Here is a 25317-nt window from a genome sequence, read left to right on the forward strand (position 1 = left end):
GAAGTTATATTAACATTTTACTTTCAAGATGCATAAAATCTTTAGCAGAAGCAATGCTGACAGATGTCCTGCAGAACACCAAACACCATTGGCGCCCACCAACCTCTGCTCTCACATCATGCAGGTACTGTTCTAAGTGCTTTTACATAGATTTTGCAACAGTCCTACAAGATAAGTATTATTATTATCCCCTTTAACAGATGAGGAAACTGAAGCAATGGAGGATAAGATCACAAAGCTAGAAATCACACTGTGCAATCTGACAGCAAAGCTGATATTCATAAACATCTTATCTTTGACAAAACAAATCTCAACTAAGGACCAGTATTTTCTTAAGCAAAGTATTCTGGAAATGCCTATTCAAGGCTGAAGCTGGTAAAAGCAAGTCTTTTGGCTTTACATCTGGTAACTATGTGACCTTCAAACTCTCAGAGGATCTATGGGAAACAACCCCACAAACTGCAGTGGAGTTTGTCTCCAAAACACTTTCATTTGCTGAAGCAGCTTCCAGAGCAGCTTGTCAATCTCCTCATCCATGTTTCATGGCTACTCCCACTGTCAATCAAATCCTCTCAGAACAGACCTCATTCTCATTTCACTCTATTTCATTTTGAGGGTTTTCCCAGTAGAACTTTTCTTATTTTTAAGTCCATGCATTCCAATGAGAACAATTACAAAACCTTCCCAGGAAAGAGCTGCTCTTGCCTGTTCTTACAGAATCTCCTATGTCTTCACCTTTCATGGATACCATGTTCCCCTCTTGGGTAAGGGTGACAATTCTTTGAAGATTTCTGTTTCTCTTTGGGATATTCAACCTCAGTCTGACTGTAGAGAAACTTGATGCCATTTCGAATGTTTTTCCCAATATTAAAAAAACAAAACTGTAAAATATTCACATATTATAAAAATAAATGCCTATTTCTAAGTAGATCATTTTATATACTTGAGATAATTCATCTTGGTACTAACAGAAACAGAAGTACCTAAATAATAATTCAATTTATTTTCCTTGTTAACATTCAAAGTAGAGACAACCAAATGCCCTTCGCCTGGAGCTTCCTTAGCTTTCCCAGGGTGAGACCACTGTGCCCTGGCTTATTGCAGCCTGGGCTGGTGACAGCAGGGAAGAGCTCTATCTGCCGTGGGGCTGGGGAGGCTGCCGAGGCTCTGGAGGCACTCTCTCTCAGAAACTGACACCTGATGGAACGGCTTAGCCTCTTCATTCTTTATAACTAACACAGGCAGCTCTCCAATCTACAAGCAAACACTGTTTGCACCTTAGCAATAACATACAACACGTAAAAACTGACCACAAAATAGGCAGCTTGTTTTACATTATATATAAAACTGTCAGGTTTTATCAATGAAGCTTTAAAATTTCAAAAACTTTTCTCATCACCTATACAATCAGCTTAAAGAGTACACATGCTCTATTTTTTTAAAAACAATTTCCCTTCTTTAATCCTACTTTATTGAAAATTAGAGAGGAAGAGAAAGAGATACTAAACAAAACTAGTTAAGTATATAAAGGCCAGCTGTTTGCATCATGATTTATAGTTTCATCCCCTTAAGAAAAAAAAAGCTGAAAAAGTGATTCATTATATGTTAAAGTTACTTTGATTTTTCTTTTACTCCTCAAATTTCTCCCTTCTATTTCAGGATTAAAACTACTCTTGAGACACCAAGAAAGGCCTTCATAGCATCCTATTTTCCCCTCCCTTTTAGCATCTTTCCTCGGGCCTGGGGGGACTGGGTAGGGATGGGGGCCCTGGCACTATACAGCCATAGCTGAGGTCAGGTACCCTACAATTCTTCCAGCACTTCTCAGCACAACTCCCTACAATCAGGTTTTTCTACCCCTATTTCAAAGAAACGGCTCTTTTCAAAGTCACAGTGAGGGACTTCTGTGTTGCCAAATAAAATGCAGCATTCTCAGTCCTCGTTGAACAGGCCTATCAGAAGCAATTTGCACAAAGCCAACTGCCCCCTCTTTGAGGCACTTTCTCCATTAAAACTCCATTAAAAGATCAAACTCGCTGCTTCTCCATCCCCACTGTTAAACATTCTTTTCTGGGGGTGTGTTTCTGTCTCTTTGGTGTATTTTGCCTAAGCCTCTACATGCTTTTCTATCTGCCTGTATTTCCTACGTGATTGCAGTCAGATCCAGGGCTTAATTACCATCAATTACATACTGATCATCCTCAAATTTATATTTGCAGATGGGACTTTTGCTCTAAACGCCAGGCTCTTTCCTATTATCTACTTGGCTATTCAATACCTCTACCACAATATCTAGCGGGTCTCTTAAAACTTACACATTTAAAGCTGAACTCTATGTCTCCCCATAATCTGTTCTTCCTGATGGTTCCTCAGCACAGGAAATTCAAACTTCACTCTTCTAGCTGCTCAGAACGAAAAATCACAGTGTCACCTCTGAGTCTCAAAATCTCATGATTTTCTGTCATGTCTTATCATCCAACTCATCAATGATCATGTCGGCGCTACCTTCAAAGTCTCCAGGAACACGAGCAGACCTCACTTCCATCCCTTCCACCCCTGTCCAAGCTGTCCTCATCTCTACCCTGAACTACAGAAGGAGCCTCCTTGTTGGTTTTTCACCCTTGCCTCCTCAGCAGTCATAGTGAACCTTTTAAGACAATTCTACCACTCCTTTGCCTCCAACAGCTGCCCATCTCATATAGAGAAAAAAACCCATCTCTACCACTGCTGAAGGAGCTGTGTGACCCACAGTCGTGTACCCTGACCTCACCTCCAGTTACCCTCCTCTCCCTCATCCGGCTTAGTGTCACCACTTGGGACAAAACTGTTTTCAGCTCTGTTGTAAGAGTCTAAATCCAAGTTCTTCCTTTTACTTTCTTTGCTGAAATGTTACTTTATCAGAGGCTGCCTCCTTCCCAACATTCTCTTTTCCTTTTCCTTCTTTATATTTCTTAACATCTGTGGCCACATGAAATATGTCTGTCTCTTTTCTGACAAGAAGGCAGAGTAAATGAGAGAAGGGGCTTTTATCTTCGGTATTTAGGCCCACACTCCACACTTGGAAGGGGCGGATGGGTGGGAGGTGTGGCTTACTATTTGTTGAAGGAACCAGTAAATGACATAGTTGAGACGGAGTGTTCAGGCCCACAATTACTTTCTTTGGTGGCAAATAATCTCCATGAGGAGAATATACTGCTGACAAGACAGTGGCAATTTCAAAGCAGAAACAAAAAGTGTAGAAGAGAAACAAATAATTGGAGACTATGGTTCCTATTCAAGAATGGTGTAAGAATCACCTAGAAAATTAAAAAACAAAACAAAACAGGCTTAAGCCTAACCCTCGAAGAATCTGATTTAGGAAATGAAAAGTGGGGGCAGGGCAAGTGTTTTTTAAAAGCTCCCCAAGTTATTCTAATGTCCAATCGCTGTTAAAACCACTTATTCAAAGGAAGTACCTCAAAAGGCATGTGGTACACTATGCAGTAAATAAAACAACACACATTTGTTTTTTCAAAAACCCACATACCTGACTGGGGACTCAAAAATATAGATGTTTTTTGTTTCTTTTGGTCTTCATGTAAAAGCACTGCCTAAAAAACGAAATAGACTGGTTTACAAAGTCGAAAGGAACAGCATCCGCAACAGTCTGAAAACTGTAACCAAATCCAAGGAGAGCTGAAATTAGGCATGTGGGTGGCAGAACTTTGCAAGTTAATCGATAAGCAAGACACATCTGCAGGACCCCGAAAGACACTCCCGGCAGCCGGTGCACAGCAAGCTCACTGCACACGGCACCGTGGGCAGAGCAGAGGAGCCACCTGAACTGCCCAGCCCCTCCCGAGCAAATGGCCCAGAGCTGCCTGTGCTCAGAGTGTTTGCGGGAGAGGCAGAGATGGGAGGGTTTCCTGCTCAGGTCTGAGCTAGGTTTACCTGAACAAATGTGCCAGCTGGTCTCAAAGGGTTAGATGAAGAAGGGGATCCAAATACACAATCTGATTTAGACAGACCTGAGAAAGAAATGAGCACTTTTTGTTCCTACTTTAAATTGAAAGCAGTGGCCCTGTTTCAAACTTTCACAGAAAGATTTTCTGTTGAGACGACAGAAGCTCTACTCAAAGTATTATGTGGACTAAATTCTAATGTATTAGAAGAAATGAGATGGAAGAACATTATCTTTAGACAAAAGCTGATTATTTTTAATTGCTATTGGAGGAAATTCACCATACTTTAGCCCCACTCCTCTTTTAATTCTTTTTACTGTGTGTGTGTTAGTCGCTCAGTTGTGTCTGATCCTGTGTCCCTATGGACTGTAGCCTGCCAGGCTGTTCTGGAATTCTCCTGGCAAGAATACTGGAGGGGGTAGCCATTCCCTTCTCCAGGGGATCTTCTTGACCCAGGAATTGAACCAGGTCTCCTGCATTGCAGGCAGATTCTTTACTGTCTGAGATACCAGGGAAGCCCCTCCTCTTTTTGTTTTACATTATGACTACTTGATTTAATATGAAAACATGGCAGTCTGAAGGAACCAAGATTCTAGTGTTTTCTGTATGTTTGATAATACCTCATCCCTGTCCCAGGACATCCCCTGCCCCTCTTGATCGGCTGCTACCCTCTAGATGGCCAGGATCATTGCTCTGTTTTAAAAATTTTGGTAGGATCTTAGTTCCCTGACCAGGGATTGAACCCAGGCCCACAGCAGTAAAAGTGCCAAGTTCAAACCACTTGACCACCAGGGAATTCCCTACTTTTACTATTTTGAGAGCTTTACTTATTTTATTTACTCCTCTTACTACTGGCAACTTACAACTTGCTACTAGCTAGAAAGAAGAGATCCATCCAAGCTGGGGGAGTGCAGGGGCATCCCTGCACCACTTTGTTGTAACAAACAGGAAGGCAATGCCCATGTACTTCCCGCTCTGAGTAAAAGCAGACAGTGAGCTGTTCTGAAGGGTAACCTACAAAAGGAATTTTGATGAGACTGTATTATATCTTATCTACATATACTGTTTACAGTTACCTCATCTGTAACTGAGGATATCAAAATAATACCACAGTTAATGGGGCTCTGGTGAAAATTAGATGAATTTACCCATGTAAAGCACTTAAATAGTGCCTGACCCACTGAAAGTGCTCGATGAAAGTTAGCTATTGCTTTTAATTTCTTTTAAACATTTTACCCTTATAATTGTAACATCATTTTATTCTGCTATATGTCCCTTGTGAGGGCAATAAAAGTTTGAATTCCTTATAAGTAGGACAAGCTGAAGCTGTAAAAACAGTTCATAAACATTTACATTCTATTTTAAAGTTGATAATAAAACAATTTAAGAACTTACTTTTCATATAAAGCTCATTAAAAAAAATAAGGATGGCTGATCTAAAACTTTCCTATCTTAAAAAAAGAGATACTATATTGCTGATATGGTATCATAAAGTGGAAGAGAGGTATCAGCGTTCCAGGAACGACAAGGACTAGAGTGAGTATTTTAAGGAAACTTTCAGTGCTGAGGTTTTTTATGCTGTCCATAAACACTTAACAGTTGAGGACACGAACAGGGTCACTACTTTAATAAGAAACATTATTTCTCAGGGTTTCATTTTTATGCTAAATAAATTTCATCCACTTTCATAGGTTTGCTCTGAGAAAAAAAGTGAGAGTGTATAAACTGCCTTGTAAACTGTAACTTACCCTCCCCTCTTCAAGGTACCCTTACTTTTAATAGTCTGTTAAAAATATGCCCCAAATGGATGCTTCACCCATTTCACAGAAAAAGCAAATTAAGATCCAACAACTCACAGGGGCAAGATCTATGGATGATGTTCAACTACAGACAGAAAATACATTTTTCCTTACTGTAAGAGTAACCATGCTCACTGAAGAAAATGATGAAATGCAAAGGTAATTCTCTGCAGGTAGAGGCACCGTTAACTGTATCACCCTTCTTCTACTCCCCTTTTTAGGCCTGTGAGCACATGTGTTTAAACAACAATGTAAGTGGCTCCTGCACACAAAGTATGGTGTCCTGAGATCACTTCAGCTATGCCTACCCATGGCTCTTCCATTTCAGAAGTGTACATACTGAGTTGGGAAAGCTCAAGTAAGTGGTAGCTTGTTTTCTGGTCCATTAGGTCAGCAGTCCCTAACCTTTCTGGTACCAGGGATCAGTTTCATGGAAGACAATTTTCCCGTGGACTGGGTGCTGGGGGTGGTGGACGGGGGGCAGGAGGGTGGTAGTCCAGGAGGTAATGAAAGCCATGGGGAGTGATGGAGAGCAGCACATGAAGCTTCACTTGCTCACCCACTGCTCACTTTCCACTGTGCAGCCTGGTTCCTAACAGGTCACAGATCAGTACTGGTCCATGGCCTGGGGGGTGTTGGGGATCCCTGTCTTAAGTTACATTTTTTAAGTACTGGGGATTACTAGGTCTTCAATTCATTGATAATCTTATCTGAAAAGTCAACCAAACTTATCAGAGTCAACCAGATTGACAAGCCTCTTAAAAAACCAGTGTTTAAAAACACATAGAGAATTAGAAGTAAAGATGGGGGAGGTGGGTTTACCTTCTGAAAAACAAAATCTTATCCAGTAAATAGATCTGTACATATAACTAAAATAGTTAAGAACCCTAAAAAAGAGATTTCCCTTGAGATGTGAGTGCAAACATCAAGGCATGATGGGCATCCATACCTGAAGAGCCTTTAAACTGAGGGCACTCCTTTTTAATGTGCCCTTCTCTTCCACAAATAAAACAACGTTTTTCTCTTAAATCTTTGTCCTCCTGTCTCTTCCACTTTTCCACTGGCGGCCTGAGGATTTTCTCTCTCCCTGGCTCAGCAGCTGCCCTCACTGGCTTGGCTTTCTGAGGTGTGCACTGCATGGGTTTATCTTCTTTTGTGGATACCTCTCTCTCTGTGTACTTGTTTTGAATTTCTTTATCTTCTTTGCTTCTTTTGTCTTTGTTCTCAGGGTATCTTTGGTTCAGGGTATCTTCCTGATCTCGCCGTCGCCTCACTCTGTAGAAGATACAATACTAGTAGGAAAAATCTGAACAGAAACCTAACAAAGTATTAAGACCCCTCTAGGTTTAGGAGACAACTAGATACAGAAGGCATCAGAGGGAAAAATAAGAACTTTAGCCCATCTTCTCTATTAACATATTTTTGACTGGGGGATTTCTGCAGAAACTATCACCTGTGGCATTAATATGTCCCTGGTCAATAATGTATTAAGAAGTACCCTCAGAGCTTAAGGGTGTAGTTGTTCATTTTCACAATTACTCTAATGCTATGAAACCAGTTTTTGCAATTAGCAGAACTTCTTAATTTAATACCTACTCTGGTACTGATGTAATGAAACTCAAATTATCTTTGGAACGATTTCTTAAAACTTTCTGGCCCACTAGGGGTCACTAAGAGTCGGAGACGACTGAGCGACTTCACTTTCACTTTTCACTTTCTTGCACTGGAGAAGGAAATGGCAACCCACTCCAGTGTTCTTGCCTGGAGAATCCCAGGGACAGGGAGCCTGGTGGGCTGCTGTCTATGGGGCTGCACAGAGTTGGACATGACTGAAGTGACTTAGCAGCAGCAGCAGCATTCTTTACTAGCACTGGAAACTTGAGACATAAAACTTTAGGTTCACAACAAGAACAATGGTTACAAGGAGTTTTGCGCTCTTAAACTCTCAAAATTATTTTTTCCTTGCCCTACAGAATCAGTGGCTATTATCTGAATAAAAAATAAAGTAATAAATAAGAGCCTCAAATTCCAGATGGTGACTTAAGTACCATGTTTTTAAATGAGAATATTATCGTCCACTTAAAAATACCACCACCACAAAACAAGAATATGTCCCAAGGAAGCAACCAAAAACATCTCCCTCTGCCCTCCTGAAAACATTATCAGAAGAAAGCATGATGACCAAATCGAGTAGGTCACCACAACAATTATTAAGAATTAAAATGCATACAAGTGAAGGGTCCTATAGTGCAGTACAGTATTACTGAGTCTAAATTCCCACACAGTACACTCGTTATTGTATATCAGAAATATAACTGAGATCCTAAAAAAAAAACCATTTTACTTTTCAATGACTGAAATGATTCTGGACTTCTCACTGCTGTAAAATGGAAGAATTTCAGTTTCCTCTGCTGCTCTTCCATCCTTGTTGGAGAGTGTAATAAACAAATGATCAAGCGGTGATTAGGGATGTGCCCAAAATTAGGAAAAGGGACGAGGCCTGGAAGACTGTCTCCTGTACACTCAAATTAATCCTAGCCATCTGACTTAAAGTCAGGTTTTAAATCACTTCATTTTCCTTGTAAAAAATCTCAAAGTTATCTGAGAACTTCTGGGTTTAACATAAGTTTATTTCCTGGTACAAGACAACCTCATTTGAAAACTGGTACAGTAAGAAAATAAAAACAAAACCACCCTTTTGAATGTTCACTTACTTTCTCCTCATAGGACAGTCCTTCATGAAGTGTCCAATTTTCCCACAAATGCGGCAACATCTATCATTTGGGGCCAGCTCTCCTTCAGTTAGTACATCTGGATCAAAAAAGTACTCCTAGCAGAATATAAATACATAAAAACCTAAACTACTAATATCAGATCCAAACACAAAAACTAACCAGTATCAATCAGGGATCTTATATCTCAACATTGACAAATCATTATTTTTAATAATTATTATCATACTGTTTAAATCAAAAAATCTAAAATCACTAAGAGGTGTAATTCAGGATAGGTTTACCTGAATTCATTTTCCTTCATTCCTTTTCACCGTGCAGAACACTTTAACCCTACCTTTTTCCCCAGCACAACTCTAAACAAGAGCATTACATATGCCTGTGAGTCAGCTTCCTAGGACTTGGGGAAAACTGAGGCCAGGTAAAAAAAACTTCATTTTCTCATAAAAGGAAAAGGCTAAAACCTAAAAAGAAAGAAGCTATGTGTTGTTGCTTTGCTGTGGCTTCTGAAGGAAAGTATCAGAGGAAAGGAGAGACAATGGCCTGGATTCTAGCCTCCTTACCACGGTAATGAAGCTGGGTACCAGCAGAGGTGGCATCACCTGGGGGTTTGCACGACATGCAGTCTTGGGGCCCACCCAAGACCTCCTGAATTAGAATCTGCATTTTAACAAAATCCCCAGGTGATGTATTAGAACAAGTTTCAGAAGCAGGGTGTAGAAGACTGCCACAGCAATATCTAGCAAAAACTAGATGCAGAGATGTAATCAAATGCTGAACATGCTCACACATCTGATAACTTAAGGTTCATTTAAAAAGTCTTAATTAGGAAAATTAATGCATGAGAAAACCCCCTTTATTTTTAACATGAAACACTCTAGTTCCTAGCCCCTTCCCCTTTTTTCTCACTGAAATGAATTTTTATAATTTATAGTAATTTTGTTTTGCTTTTATTGAGTGTGGTTCCATAAAAACCTGAGTATCAGGTTATATGAGGACAGATTTTTAGCACAGGGAGCACTGTGTCTCTCCTAGCTTCATTAAGGTATTTATTACTCTTAGCAAGCAGACTGGAAAATTTAGATTTTCCTAAATCTAGGAAAATCCACCCAAACTTCACTTCTGGCTATCTCTCCCTGTGCTGCTGACAAATGGCTTCAAAACAGCTATGTTTATGAAAAGGCTTTAATTGTGGCTAGACTCACCAAACCTTCAAGTGTTTAGGTTATTACTGAAGTAATATATACAAATTAGGTGCTTAAAAGGCTTTTGGAACTGGTTTTTTTGTATTTCCAACAGACACTTACCATTTTTGAGGGGTAGTCCTTTGGAAATCCTTTGACTGGAATCCCAAATACTCTTCTCCCATTAATAAATGCTTTCATTATAAAATTTGTCACTTAGAAAAAAAAGAGTAAAGTCTCAATTAAATGGATTAACAGGAAAAGAGAAAGCATTATTATTTATAAACAAAGCAAAACTTACTTTTCCTTGATAATCCGGCTCCAAGATTATGATTCAAATCAAATGGATCTAAGTAAAGAAAATTAATGAAAACAAAAAAAAGATAAATAGGAAATACCACTATTTATACATTAAGTCTATGTAACAAAAAGAAAGTGTTACATACTTTAAAGTATTAAAATGAGTGCCTTTTTAATGAGCTTCAAGTCTATAATACAGCTAAGTGCTATATATTTCTAAATATATGGAAAGTTTTTCCCTAAAAGTATCAATCAAAAATGAGGATGTTGCTTTATATCTGAATTCTTAAAGAGTCCTTCATATTATGAGAAGGTGCTTCATTTTGGACAACAAAACACTATTTGGAAAAGACATATTAGTCTGATATCACCAAATCATACTAGTTTTAGAGGCATATAGAGGACACAAATACATTTAAAACATTTTACCACTGAATGTTCCTGCTAATTAACAGCCTTACAAAAAATCATTTTGGAAAATACACTTATTGGGACTTCCCTGTTTGTCCAGTGGTTAAGAATCTGCCTTCCAATGCAGGGGACTAAGATTAGATCCCTGGTTGGGGAAGTAAGATTCCACATGTTGCAGGGCAACTAAGCCTGTGTATCACAACTACTGAGCCCACACACTACGGCTACTGAAGCCCTAGAGCCCATGCTCCACAACAAGAGAAGCCACCACAATGAGAAGCCCTTGCACTCTCTGCAGCTGGGAAGTACCCCGCAGTCTCCGGAACTAGACAAAGCCTGTGCATGGCAACAAGACCCATGCAGCCAAAAATAAATAAATAAATCTTAAAAACAAAACCAACCAACCAAACAAAACAAAACCAAAGACAAGCAAAGGGAAAACAAAACAAAACCTTTTTTGAGGATCATCTCATTACTTAAGAAAACAGAGGATGTATACAGTACATATAAGAGGAGAAAAGAAGTAAAAAGAGGCATCCTTCTGGTTGTCTTGTTATGCTTCTAATGTACAGTAACTGGGGTATACCATTTGGGATTTAGACCCACTATGAGTTTACTGGAGAGAAGCACCCTTCACTCAGTTTAACCCTATTATTATTGGTATAAGGTTACCTTTCTAGTAGGTTTGGTCATGCTTTCCTCTGGTGACTTTTACGTGTGTGCTATGTGGAAGTATTTTTGGTGTTTGCTTGGTGCAGCAGAGATGCTACAATATTAGTTACTGTACAAACACTACAAACTACCACCACTGAAATTTCTCGATTCTAGAAAAACTAGTCAGAAGTCGTCCTTCTAAGACAGCCTATTACTAATGGCTCATTTATAAAATAAAGTTAAAAGCAAAAGGTAATGAGGCTTCAAAAAATTTTTTAAAAAAATTAATAATTGGCAGACCATAAGAATCCACTGTGATAATGGAAATGTTTAAGACAAAGTTCTGTTTTTAGCTACGGGATACTAAAAAGTTATAACCATATCCATAATCCATGGTCATCTGAATTTAATTTTGTAAGCAGTCATCGTATTTTAATAATGTCAATAAGCAGAAGTAATGACAATAGAGCATCTAAAGTAACACATTATTTAGGTGATTACAGTTAAAAAAATTATAGAAGACTAAAATCAACAAAATATTTCTTAAGCATTTTCAATTCCATTTTTAAGCATTTAAACTCCATTTTGTCTTTAAAATTAAAATCCCACAAACTGATCACTTACAGGTGGAATCTAAAAAATAAAACAAAGAAATGAATGTAACAAAACAGAAACAGACTCACAGATATAGAGAACAAACTAGTGGTTGCCAGTAGGGAAAGTGAAGTGTGGAGAGGCGAGATGAGCTATGAGATTAAGAGACACAAACTACTATGTATAAAATAAATAAGCAACAAGAATATACTGTACAGCACAAGGGATACAGCCAATATTTTATAATAACTTTAAAGGTAGTATACTCTATAAAAACACTGAAACACTATTTTGTACACAGGAAACTAGTATAACATTGTAAATCAATTATACAAATCAATACTGAACAACCACTGAAAATAATTTGGTGTATAGACAGAATAGAGGATCAAAGTAAAACCATTCAGTGTAAAGCAAGTCTCAGAATAATGACCACAAACATCTAAAAGAAAAAAGTTTATGTATATATAAATTTATCTGGGTACATACAAATTTATATAAAGTTAATGAAAAAATCTACAAAGATAAAAACAAAAATCCCCCAAATTGGAAATAAACAATCAAATACAAACACATATGGCCCATGAATCCTAGCATTCAGCATGGGCAAACTAAATGACAAATTTTTGAAGCTGGCTTATCTCTATAGCAGAGAGATAATTATTCTCCAGAACTTGTTAAACAAAGAAAAAGGACTTATGGTGAACAAAGATTTTTGGATTTGTAAGAAATCCCACATGAAGGCATCAGTCATTAAAAAAAAAAAAGGAAACAGATAAGTCTTCCTGACATGGACAGTAACAGGGCAATTGCTAGGCACGTCCTGATCAGTGGCTCATGGTGGCTTGGGAAGAGCTCTGCAAGGACCAAGAATACCCTCAACAGTTCAATCTCTATATTCTATTCAGTTTTAAGTTAGATTTTATTAGTACCTTCAATAACAATGTATTTTGATGTCCACTGTTTCTTAAAAGTTGTAAGCAGACTTTTTCTCCTGATGCTAATTACATGTTCTTTAAAATCAAATTCCTCTGTGTAGAAACGAAGAAGTCCCAACCATAGCTGCCCAACAGATTCTGTATTTTTTCCATATTCTGGCCAATAGTTGGGCTAGAAATAGAAGGAACAAGAGATTTCATGCTCTATAGCAAAGTGTTAATATCAATAATCATTTGTATCTTAGGGAATAAATCTGGATTTATTTTAATTAACTAGAGTTTAAATATATAAAAACAATTATAAAACTTTTCTATTTTAAAGTATCATTTACATGAGTTTATTAATCTCTAACCTATGACCCAGAGACAGAAAGTGCTCTGGGTTTTAAATGTCAAACCTCAGAATGCATGTTTGTGGAAGAATCTAGAAATAAATTTTAGAGCCTTGGTGACACCTAGTTATTATACCTCTGTAACTCAAGAGTTTTTCTAAATTCTGTAGGAAATCACAGAGCAAATTATCTGTTCATCTGGAGTAAAGCTAGTTAACCATTTTGAATTATTAGTAAAGAAATCCTGGATACAGTCCCTAGAAACTCACCTGGCTTAAAAAATATTTTCAACTTCAAAGGAATCATCTGTATATGCTAGTTTTTTTTTTTACTATCACAATATAAATAAATGTAATGTAACAAGTGATAATATAATTGTTGACCATCTACACTACAGCACAGTATAGCTAACTTTCAGTCAAGGATGTAAAAAATCTTTACTATTAAAATACGTACCAGTTCATCTATTTGATCAAAAAAATAAATATTCCAGCCATCAACAAATATTTCAGGTTTCTTTTCACCTTTGTATATCTGAAATTAATTTTTAAACTATTAGTATGGATTACAAACTTAGCGCATTGATACAAAAACTTGTAGGAAAATAGTAAAAATTTTAACTACAGAACCACAGAATTTTAGAGAAGGAAAAGGGCTCAAAAATCATCCAGCTCTACAGATGACAAATACAATTTCCTTTACTAATACCTCTTGAAGGACAGGAATAACTGGTGGAGTCCTCTGCTGGAGAAAATAAAGCACCATGAGCGTATATGCGTATGACGATAAGCTGCCTCTAGAAGCATCGCCAATATCGCACATCTAGGGGTAAGGAAAAGGAGGAACAAACGGAAGATCACCGATGTCTTCTGCTACACTTATAGCTATTCTATTGTCACTAAAAGTAAGGTGCTTCTAGAGGGCACTGATAAAAAATCGTACTTTTCAAATGCTAATATATGCCAACAAAACCAAATAAGACCGACCCCGCCCCCCCAAAAAAATCAAAAAGTAAAACAAACCCCAACAAAGCTGTGGAACTATCAGCCACAAGCAATATTAGGTTATCATGTAAAATTAAGGTAGCATTTTAGTTTGTTCAGTAGGGCTTCTCAAATAGCTGGCTATGGTTCTTTAAAAATATAGGCCTATGTTTTCTTTTTTTTTTAATTGAAGTATAGTTGGTTTACAATATTATATTAGATTCAGGTGTGTAACACAGTAATGCAATATTTTTACAGATTATACTCCATTTAAAGTTATTACAAAACAGGGAACTGTCTGGTGGTCCAGTGTTTAGGACTTTGTGTTCTCACTGTGGAGGGCCTAGGTTCTATTCTTGATCAGTAAGCTAAAATCCGAGAAGCTCTGCGGTGTGGCCAAAAAAAAAAAGTTATTACAAAACAGTGGCTACATTCCCTGTTTTGTACAACATATCCTTGTTGCTAATTTACTTTACATATAGTAGTTTGTGTCTCTTAATCCCATAATATCCCTGTCTCCCCTACTGGTAACCACTAGTTTGTTTTCTACATGACTGAGTTTGTTTCTTACGTTTTCAACAAGGTTTAAAGATGTAAAGAAATTTCCTGAGGAAATCTCAGGAGTAAGCATACTTACCTTTGTAAATACTTTCATAGTATAGCACAAATATTTCACTCTGGGATCAATGGCTGCATAAGCAGATAAGAGTCTTGTGTTATGAAGGGCCTGTTAAAAGGGAAATTATACTACCTTAAAAAAAAGTTTAAAGGTGAAATATTCTGAATAGGTTTACAGTGTAGTTCATTTTTAAGATGAAGACATTTAGACTGAAACTAATATTTTTCCCCTACAGAGTAGCTTTACTAACTTACTAGATAATAATTACAAGTGACATCTCATCTCAGGCCACCTTAGTCTAAACATTCCTAGAAAATATGGGCTATAAAAATAATCAGTTCCCTTTAACTCAACATAAGATCTGTATCCCTGCCTAGTATTCATATTAAATGTCCTTAGGGGCCAGAGAGGTTCCAGAGAGCCTCGAAAACAAACCAGGTCTGAGACCAAAGACACACACACCCCCCCCCCCACAAAGTTCAAGCAAACAAACAAACAAACACACACTTGCCACTCTGACCTCATTTTAATGAATACTAATATTAACTCAATTCTGTGTTATATCCCCAGTCTCAGAACACTGCCAGACACTTAGTAAGCACTAACAACTACTAAAAGAATGAATATGATGAAATGAATGGCTTAATTTTACTTAAAGATTGAGTAAATTAAGAGATACTTCTTCCCCTTAATCTCCATAAAGAAAAAGTCTAGGGAAAATCTTACCAATGTGTTATACAAACTGATATCCACTTCCAGCCCGCTTCTCAAATGGAAGAACTTTACAATTGGCACCTTTGCTGTTGTAATAGGCAAGATGTTTCTCAGTCCTAGGTTGGGAAACAAGATAGTGTTATTAAATCCAGCAGCAGAGGGTCTAAGTTGCTCTTATGTTCCAACACAGAATGAAGTAAACCTGGCTTTGGCTTGTCTCAGTGAGTCACTAAGACTAGTCAAAGAATTCTGTTATTAACAAAAAAGATTCTTTTGGCAAAATTTACATTTGTTAAACACATGAATATCTGAAGTACAAGAATCAACAAGGCAGCCACTGCCCTTCAGGAACACACTGATCTTGTGTATGTGTATAGAGCTGTCAGTCTGATAAACTTCAAAACAGAGGAAACTACTATAGAAGCTGGACTACGTGCACCCTACCTATTCTCTGTATGACTACATACATTATATGAAGAAAAGCCCTACATCATATGAGTAATCATCTGAATGCTCAAAACAAAAGTTACTCATCATGGAGCTAGAAGCTATGTCAGTATAAGAAAAGAATCAGTGTCAACAGAAGAGAAGGATATTGCCTCAGCTAGGTTTTGAAAAACTACAGGCAAAAAAAGAGAAGGCTGAGGGAATTTACCAGGCAAGGAAAACTGCACAGGGAAAAGGTAGCTGCCTGAAACAGAATGACAAGCTCAGGAAACCTCCATGGAATTGTGCAAGCTACAGAGTAGACTTGAGGGAAAGAAATAATGAGTAACAGGAGAAGTGGTAAAACTGAGAAGAGCCCAAATATGGAACAAATATATCCTTGGAGGCAAAGAGATGCCAATGAACTGGCAAAATCTGGGAAGAATCACTGACCATTGGAGGCACCTGGAAGAGAGACAGGATGACCCTTATAAAAACTGACCTGGGACTGAACTACAATGGTGGCATGGGAATGCAGAGAAGCAGCAAGACATGTTTGAGAGCATCTCTAACTGGATGGGTTGGGGAAGAACATGTAGGGAAAAGGAAGGCTATAACAGAAAGAAGACTCCCTGAACACCCAGATTCCTTTACAAACATCACCATCTAAGACCATTCACCCTTACCCAAAAGATGACACAGACCCAGAGAAATGAACATGCTTAGGAATATGCAGTTGGTGAATTGTGGAGTGGGAATTCAAATCTAGGTATGTCTGACTCTATTGAACCTAGTCTAGGACAGGCTAATTATCACTTCATTCATTTCAGTGATTCCAAGGATGTCAACGTCAACAACCAAGAAAGAGGATGTAGAAGGAAGAACAGCTAGTGGCGCTTGTAGCAGAAGGGAAGTGGAAGAGAGAAAGATGTGTTTATTCTGGGTGCTGAGGTCCGAGCTCCTTTTTGAGAGAGTTAAATGGTGACATCTAGAAGGACAGATGCCTAGTGATCTGGAATTCAGAAAAAAAAAAAGTATGCAGATGAAAGGAATTTCAGCAGAAAAGGTCTGCATGGGAGACAGAAGAAGTCTAACTTATACTGATGGGGAGAAGGGGCAAGGAAGCTCCTATTTACTGAACATGCAGCAAGCCAGGCCTTGTACTGTATTATTTTTCTTAATCTTCAATCCTATTATTGTTGTTCCTGCTTTGCAGATGAGAAACTGAGTGCTTACAACGAAGGTGAGTGACTTTTTGGAATCATACAACCAGCAAGCAGGGACCCAAGATTTAAAACTAAGGAGTCTGATTTCAGAAGCCACCATTAATTACTTTGCTATGGTGGCTTTAAATTAAGTATCCTTTTTTCCCCATCTCCTTCCTAGATGGAGAAATTCTAGAATCTGACACTGTTAATTCACCATTATGACATTTATAAACCTGTCCTCTAGGATTTACTCACAGTACATCATCCTGGTTCCTATTTTACCATTCCAACAGCTACTTTTTCAGTGTCCTTCCTTAATTTCTACACTTATAAATTAAAGCTTGGTCCTCAACCTCTCTCATAATCCCATGGAATTGTTTTATTCTTGGCCTCTTCCTTCAAGGTTTTCAATACAAAACTGTTTCACTTTATTCTTAACTGGCAACTCTGCGTTTCTAACTCTACTTTTCTAACTGCTTGCTGGACTGTTAACTTAGAAATTATAGCTTCATGGCAACTATCACTCCACACTGGTGTTCTCTGCAAACATTCCCATTCCCATTTCTTAGTTCAGATATCAGCCTGAACCCATATTTCCTCCTTGCAGGTTTTGAATCTAGGAAATTTCCCTTTGGAATCTCTCATATTCTTTTCCTTTTAGGATCACTGGCATCTGGTTAAGATCCTTCTGCCCTGTCCCTTAGACTGTTATCTTCCCTAAGAGCATACCAGCGGCCTAAAAAGTTCTGCTTTGTGTTTCTTCTCTTGAACACAGTTCACATTTTCCTACTAGTTCCCACCTGAAACTCCTCTCAAAATGTATCAATCTTCTCATTGTCCTACAAAATCGATTATAGTGATTCTCATAGTCACATCCATGCATCTTTGGAATGACTTCTCATTTATCCTTTTCAAATCATGTTCATCAATATCATGAGATCAGAACAAGGTCATCTCTTCCATGAACCTCCCTTACCCAACTCTTTCCCCAAATCTCTCTCTCCTCAGAAGTTATTTAATACTTACTGTAGGCTCTACAAGTTATTTTAATAAATGAATACCACCATACATTGTTCCATACCCTATGAGAGCATCTTACCTTTGAGATCTGAAAGTTGTCAAAGGAAAGACCTGTAGACTTATTTTTCTATCCTACCTACATGCCCAACACAGTGCTGAGCACATAACAAGCAACCAATAAAATATGTGGGAAAACTGCTTTCTTAATCATTGCTTTCTAGCTATTATTCAATTTTTGCTCCATGCAATCTGTATTACATTATAATCTATATATAAAAGTCATTTTTAAAAAGTCATTTTTAGTCTAAAAATGACCTATTTTTAACATGGTTCATTCTTAGAAAGTATAGGTTTTTTAGGAGAAAGGCAAGTGATGTCTGCAGCTTAATCGCAAATGGTTCAGAAAAAAATTACAAGGAAGCAAGAGATAGGATGATAAATCAAATGTGATAAAATGTTAACAACTGGTGGATCTGAACGAAGGGCAGACAGAATTCTTTGTACAATTTTTGCTGATTTCCTTTACATATGAAATTATTTCAAAATCAAAAATAAAACCTACCTCACTATGAAATACCTAATAGTCATGGCAACGTAGCAATCTAGTTTCTTTGCATAATCTTCAAAAACAAAAATAAAAAAGCATATAGTTTTGAGAGGTAAAGTTCCCATAATGCTTATTTCAATGATCATAAAAATGATATCAAAGCACATTAAAAAAAAATACTGATGTTCTACGTCACTTTTCATTAGGAATAAAACAAAATTAAGATTTTTGCCCCTGTTATTTAAAATCACATGGTATCCTCTTTAAACTCCTGGAAATAAAAAATGCAAATAAAAGAGGTACTCCAGGTGGACACTTATGTGCGCATGCCCATGCTGTGGATTTAAATCTACTCTTGACCAAGATATAAGAAAGTGTTTTATGGATGGTCCATAGATTCTAAGTTTCACAAAGGCAAGGACCACATCTTGCTCATTTTCATTTTTAACTCTTAGCATAGACGTTTGATGTACCACATTTTAAAAGACTCTCACTGTTAACAGCATCCACAGGTACCTCTGACAAAGAGAGGCAGAAGAATATGTTAATGGCATTTCAGCTCTGTGCACAATTACAAAACCTGTACATTTTTTGCAGCTGTAAATACTTGTTCAGGGTCATGCACAACTTGCTGAACAGCTGCAAATACAATCCATCACCCCAGTCCATAGCGCTTTCCGCTATACTTCACGTCATGGCCAGCAACCTCTACCTACACTTTGACTTACACTATGTTGATAAGGCAAAATGATTCCCAAAGTTTCTTGTGTGTATAGTATACATTTTGTCATGAAATAAAACCAAGGCAACAATATGCATACAAATTATAACCAATTCCTCAGTTTTTCATACTTAACCACACAGATTTTTCTCAAAGACACCAATGCTATAAATGTTATATGAGCCACTACACTGTTTCAGTCATTTGTAAATTTTAAGTATGCAAAACACTAATAAAAAAAAGATGAGAGTATTTTTTAGATAAAGCTTATAGAGGTACCTGAATGCTTTTTGAGGACTCTTGCCAATTCTTCAATAGTTCTTACACAGTCCAACCCCTGCAACAAAAATGACACAGACTGAATCAAAAACAGAAGACAGGTTCCTAAGTCTGTTTTCTTTTCATTTCCACCAGAAATAACAAAATTAAATTCAATTTGCTTTACATTCATTTTTCTTTTTTAGGTGAGCATTAATCCCTACTCATAGGAATATCTTAAGGATATGGAAACCCTCATGCACCCTACTTACTAACTGCTCTTAGAAGAGCAGGAAAGGCTGAAATCAGTGTCCCCAGAAAAGTCTCTGAACCACCAAGAACCTCCAATTTTTTTCCTCTATGTGACAGAATTAATAAGAGAGAGCTTCTGTGGCCTGTCTTATTCATTCTGGGTAGATCTTCATTATAGCTTAATTAAGAGCTGATGAACTGCTTTGGGGTATGATTAAGCTCGATCATTTCTCCATAGGGCTAGTCAAGCATATAACACACAAAAAGAAAGTTATATAGCAAATATGAGTAACATTTCACATATTTAAAAACATTTGGGCTGACCTTTTTAACATTAAGTACTTTTGTTGGTTAGTTGGTTATATACTTCCCAGAATTTGGAATTTAATTTAGAAATGCCCCCACAACTAGTTTATTAATCATGTAAAAATTCAATGTTAATGATGTATAATCAGGTCATTCACATATTGGACCCAATCGTCCTTATCCACCTTATTCACCAAAGTCACGCCAGATAACCTGTGGCTATTTTCTTAAATCAGATGCATCCTCAAGGGACAAAACCCTGAAACTCAGAAAAGGCATAAGAAGATCCAGAGCAACAGCAGCACCAATGATTTGGATGTGCAGCATTTGGACTACTGTTGTAAATAAAAAGGGGATGGATTTAGTACTTGTTAAACTTTACACCTTTTCACAGTATTTTATATTTGACAAATGCCATCAAGGAGGCAAATCTTTTCTGCCTTGTGGGCCATATGGCCTGTTGCAAGGACTCAACCCTGGAGTTAGAGTGAAGGCAGATGTAGACCATACATAAATGAAAGGGTATAGCTGAATGCCAATAAAACTGACATTAAAAAACAAAACAAAACAGGCAGTAGGCTGTAGTTCACTGACTCCTGACATACATGATCCAAGTTGAGGTGCACAACAATTTTCTGAGGCAAAGGAAATCTCATTTCTGCATTAGAAATAAGCAACCAAAGATGGACAAGCCTGTCTTGAATCCAGTTTAGTACTCTTTTATTCCTGTACCATGGGCTTCCCTGGTGGCTCAGCTGGTAAAGAATCCGCCTGCAATGCGGGAGACCTGGGTTTGATCCCAGGGTTGGGAACATCCCCTGGAGAAGGGAAAGGCTACCCACTCCAGTATTCTGGCCTGGAGAATTCCCTGGAGTGTGTAGTCCATGGGGTCGCAAAGAGTCAGACACAACTGAGTGACTTTCACTTTCATCACTGTATCACACTGGCTGCCTTCTAAAACTTCACAGAAAACCTGATGTGGGTGTATTTATGCACCTGAGTCAGCCTGGTGGCTATGCCAAAGGGACACTGGAAAGGCTAGTTTGGCGTTCTAGAATTCCCAGATATCGCTTTCATATCCACTTTGTATTACAGGTTGGAAGCACAAGCCTTTCTACTCCTCACATTCACCTCTATAAACTTTTATTTTTTTCTCTATAAACTTCTAATGTATTTATCTGCCCAGACAGATTATGCCAAATGGCATACTCCATATGATATACCCTGATAAATTTGGAAAATACCATGCTGAATTGTGAATCAAGATTGTCGAAACACACGCCACAGCAAATACAAGTTTTATGTGGTTACTGTACCTCAGCAGTTTCAAGTCCATTAATTGTCATGCAGACATCAAGGTCACTCTGTTTGAACCCAAATCCATTTTTGGAGGAGCCAAACAAGCTCAATTTAGTTCCTGTTAGGGATATATGAAAAGTAACAACTAACCTGAGTACATTTAATTTTCTGACCACAGCAACTCTCTTATGTATCAAAAATACTCAGTTACTAAGTGTTCTATAATAATCTCATAATAATTATTTTATTAACTAGTCTTTTATTATAAATTACTTCCTTGCAAAATTTACTATAAATAAATACAAGCTATAGAAGACACGAAAGATTATCAAATGTCACTTTATTCTTAGATGCAAGGACATTTCAAGGAAAATGTGGATCACCTCAGCACATTTAATAACGTAAGCTTACTACTTTCTAAATAAATTCACTTTTTAGAGGTCTGAACCTTGACTCTCAACTAATAAATGAAGTTCACGTGTATCTGCTAAGTGGAACACTACACTGCAACTGTCTTCTCTGTTGGCAAACTAGGACTGGACAGACCTAAAACCATTCTAGGAGTATCACAAAACAAAGAAGCCCTGGTCCCCACCATCACTGCAGACTGCTTTCTTATGCTCAAAGTTAATGTTCTTATTAAAGCTAAACAATTATTTACCTGGAAACTCCTGCCTTATGAAATTTTCTAGGTTTTGCCGAATATGTTCACGAGCCTGATCTTCTAGAATAGTTGGAGAAAAATCCTCTGTTTAAAATAAACAGATACATTCAGAAACAAAGATTGTTCACATTCTCTGAAAAGTATTTTTCAATAAACCTAGTTAGCTAAAGAAAAAAAACCAACCAAACCCTAAATTTTGTGTCTTCTCAGTAGACAGTATTAAGCAACGTACAATAAAGATGCCTTTTTCAAAGAGTCTATCACCAAGAACTGTTCCTGAGATGGAAACCAGTCTGCACAAGGGTTCTGTCCCTGGGTTTCATAGAGGCCCAGAGCCTGATAAAGGCAGAGCGTGAACATAACAGTTTGTGAGTATGTATTTATACATATATATAAAACACATTTTATAGGTGTGTGTGTATATATATATATTTATTCACATTTTTCCCCCCTAAGGAGAACTAATAGTTTTCTTTCATCACTTACTCTCTCCAAAGAGATTTGAAGAACAAATCTCTGATTAAGAACAAGTGACTTATGGCACAGACAGACATCTTAACATGCAGCAATGTGATGTGTCATAATTTTCCACTCTTAGCAGCTGCATGCCTCTCCATCAAATGGTTTTCCTTGTAGAACTTAAAGCTCTGCACACCAACACTCCCCCAAACTGATGTTCCTTAAAGGTTATTAGCTAACATTAATGAAAAAGTATTCTAAGCTCAAATTTTAGAAATGTTAAAGGAGTTATTAAATAAGCTTATTACCTAAACATTTCCAGCCTTTATTATGCTAATATGCCCTGAAAATCTCTTAAGGGAGGGGGCAGGATATACAGTTATTCCCCCTTGACCTTTGGAATACTTCTTGTTACCAAATACTATTAATGGCAGGTACCTAGAAAAGCATTTCAAGGAACACCAGTTAGGAAATGATAGTACTCCAATCATAAGCCTTAAAAGATTCTCCTTCCCTGTCTTTCTTTAACAAGTACTTATTGCATGTCCCAAATGGAACATGATACACAGAGTACTATGGATACTCTGACAGACAAAGCAAAAGACTTAGCCTGGATAATGAAGCTAATGGGTTAGTGAATCAGATTAACTCTTGAGAAAATATTAATTTAATATTTTGACAAATAAAAAGAAATGTTAATAACTTACTGTAACACTGAATGCAAACTTGATCTAAGATATTTGAAAATTTGGGTGTTAATGGTGGCAAAGGTTCCAGCTGGATTCTTTTGAAGTCTTCAGGACAGTCCTTCTTTAGATGACCCTCTCGTTTGCATAAACTGCAAACTACTGTAGGAGACTGCAGGAAGATGGCAAAGCAAAACAAGATTTAAATAAAGGAGCCTTGAATCTTTATTCCGAAGTACACATCCTCCACCTCACATTCCAAAGGAATGAAAATATAGTGGCATGGCCACTCCAAACACACTCAGGAGAAAAAGGTAGTTATTTTGACTACCAACAGCATTTCTTTTCTCCTCTGCAAATTCCCAAGAGATTAATGAGGGCAGTGGACCTTGTGGCTGCACTGGAGTGAACCACTACTCAGACAGGTGAGAGCCCTGGTTTAGTACATGAAAATCCAAAGTACATGCATTAAAATTCTTTTAAATCTCCTGGTTCCATGTATAGAAGTGGCACTGATTACCTTGCCTTTGGTGAAGATGAGTTTACTAAATTCATAGAAGAAATCAGACTGGTCCACAGTTGAATTTTCCTCACATACACTTTCTTTTTTAAGGCTGATTTTATTAAGTTCCACTAGTAGATTTCCATCTACATGGTGTTTTCCACATTCTTTCAAGTCTTCATACTTAGCAGATCCATCTAATTCCACATCCTCTTCAGACAGGGCATCCTCATCCCCTGATCCAGTGAAGGTGTTGTCTAATTCATCTCCATTAGCAATGTCATCCTCATCTTCCCTTCGGGAAATGGAGAGCCGGGGTTCTTCTTCCTCCTCCTCGTCCTCCTCTTCCTCATCAGAGTGAAGGATTCCTGATATCTGGCTCTGTCTTGAAGGGGTAAAGTGGCTTACAGCATCTCCAAGTTCACTGGTACCTTCTATGCTTTCTTCATCAACATCAGCCTTGGCATAGGAAGTAGGAAATTCATCATACTCTTTAGCTACAGGATTTCTGAAGCCTTCTAGATCCAAAGTGGTATCTGTCTCCTTATTTCCTGGGCTGCCACAGGTGACAAGCGCTCCACACTTGCTACTACTTAAAGCTTGATCATCAGCAGTCAAAGGATGCTTGCTTTCCTTTCCACTTTTTTCTTTCTTATTTTTACTTCCTGTTTCTTGATGATGTACTTCAACGTCCTTAGAGTCACCAGAACTGACTTTTGCCTTAATACAGTCAGAGTTTTCCAGGTGGACACTGATGTGTGAGTTTCCCATTTTCTCTGCTGATGGGCTTTCAAAGTTTTTAGTGGTCTCTTTAAGAGTAAGTGGCTGTGCCTTGCAGGTGTTTGCAGTTGAACTGGCAGCACCAGAACCTTGAGCCAAAACTGAGTTTTTGAGTTTATCACCTTTCGCTTGTACCTCTGGATCGTGTTTTGCTATTTCTTTAGAACATTCAGAAGTACAGCTGACAGTACTCAGAGGCTTTGGAAGACTGGATTTCGTAACTTTGTGTGGAAGAGCAAAATATTTATATGTTGTTCTTAAACAATGAAGTATATATTCAAACACAGGTTGATTATTTAGGGTCCTTGCCACATTTCTTTTTACAGAGTAGGGATCTGTAATGAAAAAAAAAATCCACTACTTCACACATTTCTATTTTACGTTTTAAAAACCAACCTGCTACATAAAGACAACAAATAAGTAACAGTAGAACTTATCATTTATCTCATGTGCTTTTTTTAAAAACTGGGGATGGGAAGTAAGAAGATACAGTTTTAAAAACAAAAAGAAATGCTTTCTTAAACATCTGCTCTATGAAGAGAACCCATTCTATTCAAAACCATTTCCCCTTCCCTACTCTGTCCTGTGACTGTGGAGGTAAAAAAAAAAAAAAAAAGTCATCAGTGTGGCTCTCATGCCCTCGGGAAGCGGGGTCTTCCCTCCGGGCTCTGCTGAGTGCTCTGCCTCCCCACTCAGCCAGGCCCTGCGGTTTGTAGAGCTTACCTCCACTCTTCTGCCCTGGGAAGCCCCATCACTGAACTGGCTGGACTGAATTCAGGGGCGAGAGGGAGGCACCAGGAGGAGACACCACTTCTCTCAATCTTTTCTCCTCCCCTAGAACTCCAGCAGGTTAGGCAATTGGCCAGAAGAGCTGAGCCAGAGAAACTGCAGGGGAGGGTTTAAAAATGTGAGATCCCCATGACTGCACACAGAATTTATGCAAAATGCAAAAAACCCTCTTATGCAATATAAGGCTTGAAAAAAATCA

General features: G+C 37.9%; 1 protein-coding gene across 1 annotated transcript in view; it reads right to left on the minus strand.

Moving 5' to 3' along the window:
- Positions 1-25317, minus strand: part of TUT7 (terminal uridylyl transferase 7) — a 56235-nt gene that overhangs the window by 6825 nt on the left and 24093 nt on the right. The window contains exons 12-27 of the mRNA XM_052644945.1: positions 23568-24664; positions 23069-23219; positions 21900-21986; positions 21256-21356; positions 19403-19460; positions 15214-15317; positions 14506-14595; positions 13594-13707; positions 13342-13419; positions 12548-12725; positions 9958-10005; positions 9780-9871; positions 8455-8570; positions 6690-7015; positions 3931-4007; positions 3527-3590 (exon numbers count right to left, since the gene is read on the minus strand). Coding sequence (XP_052500905.1) covers positions 3527-3590; positions 3931-4007; positions 6690-7015; positions 8455-8570; positions 9780-9871; positions 9958-10005; positions 12548-12725; positions 13342-13419; positions 13594-13707; positions 14506-14595; positions 15214-15317; positions 19403-19460; positions 21256-21356; positions 21900-21986; positions 23069-23219; positions 23568-24664 — 2781 coding nt within the window. The remainder of the gene's footprint in view (positions 1-3526; positions 3591-3930; positions 4008-6689; positions 7016-8454; positions 8571-9779; positions 9872-9957; positions 10006-12547; positions 12726-13341; positions 13420-13593; positions 13708-14505; positions 14596-15213; positions 15318-19402; positions 19461-21255; positions 21357-21899; positions 21987-23068; positions 23220-23567; positions 24665-25317) is intronic.

This window comes from Budorcas taxicolor, chromosome 8 (assembly GCF_023091745.1).
Source record: "Budorcas taxicolor isolate Tak-1 chromosome 8, Takin1.1, whole genome shotgun sequence".
In the NCBI taxonomy this organism is placed as follows: Eukaryota; Metazoa; Chordata; class Mammalia; order Artiodactyla; family Bovidae; genus Budorcas; species Budorcas taxicolor.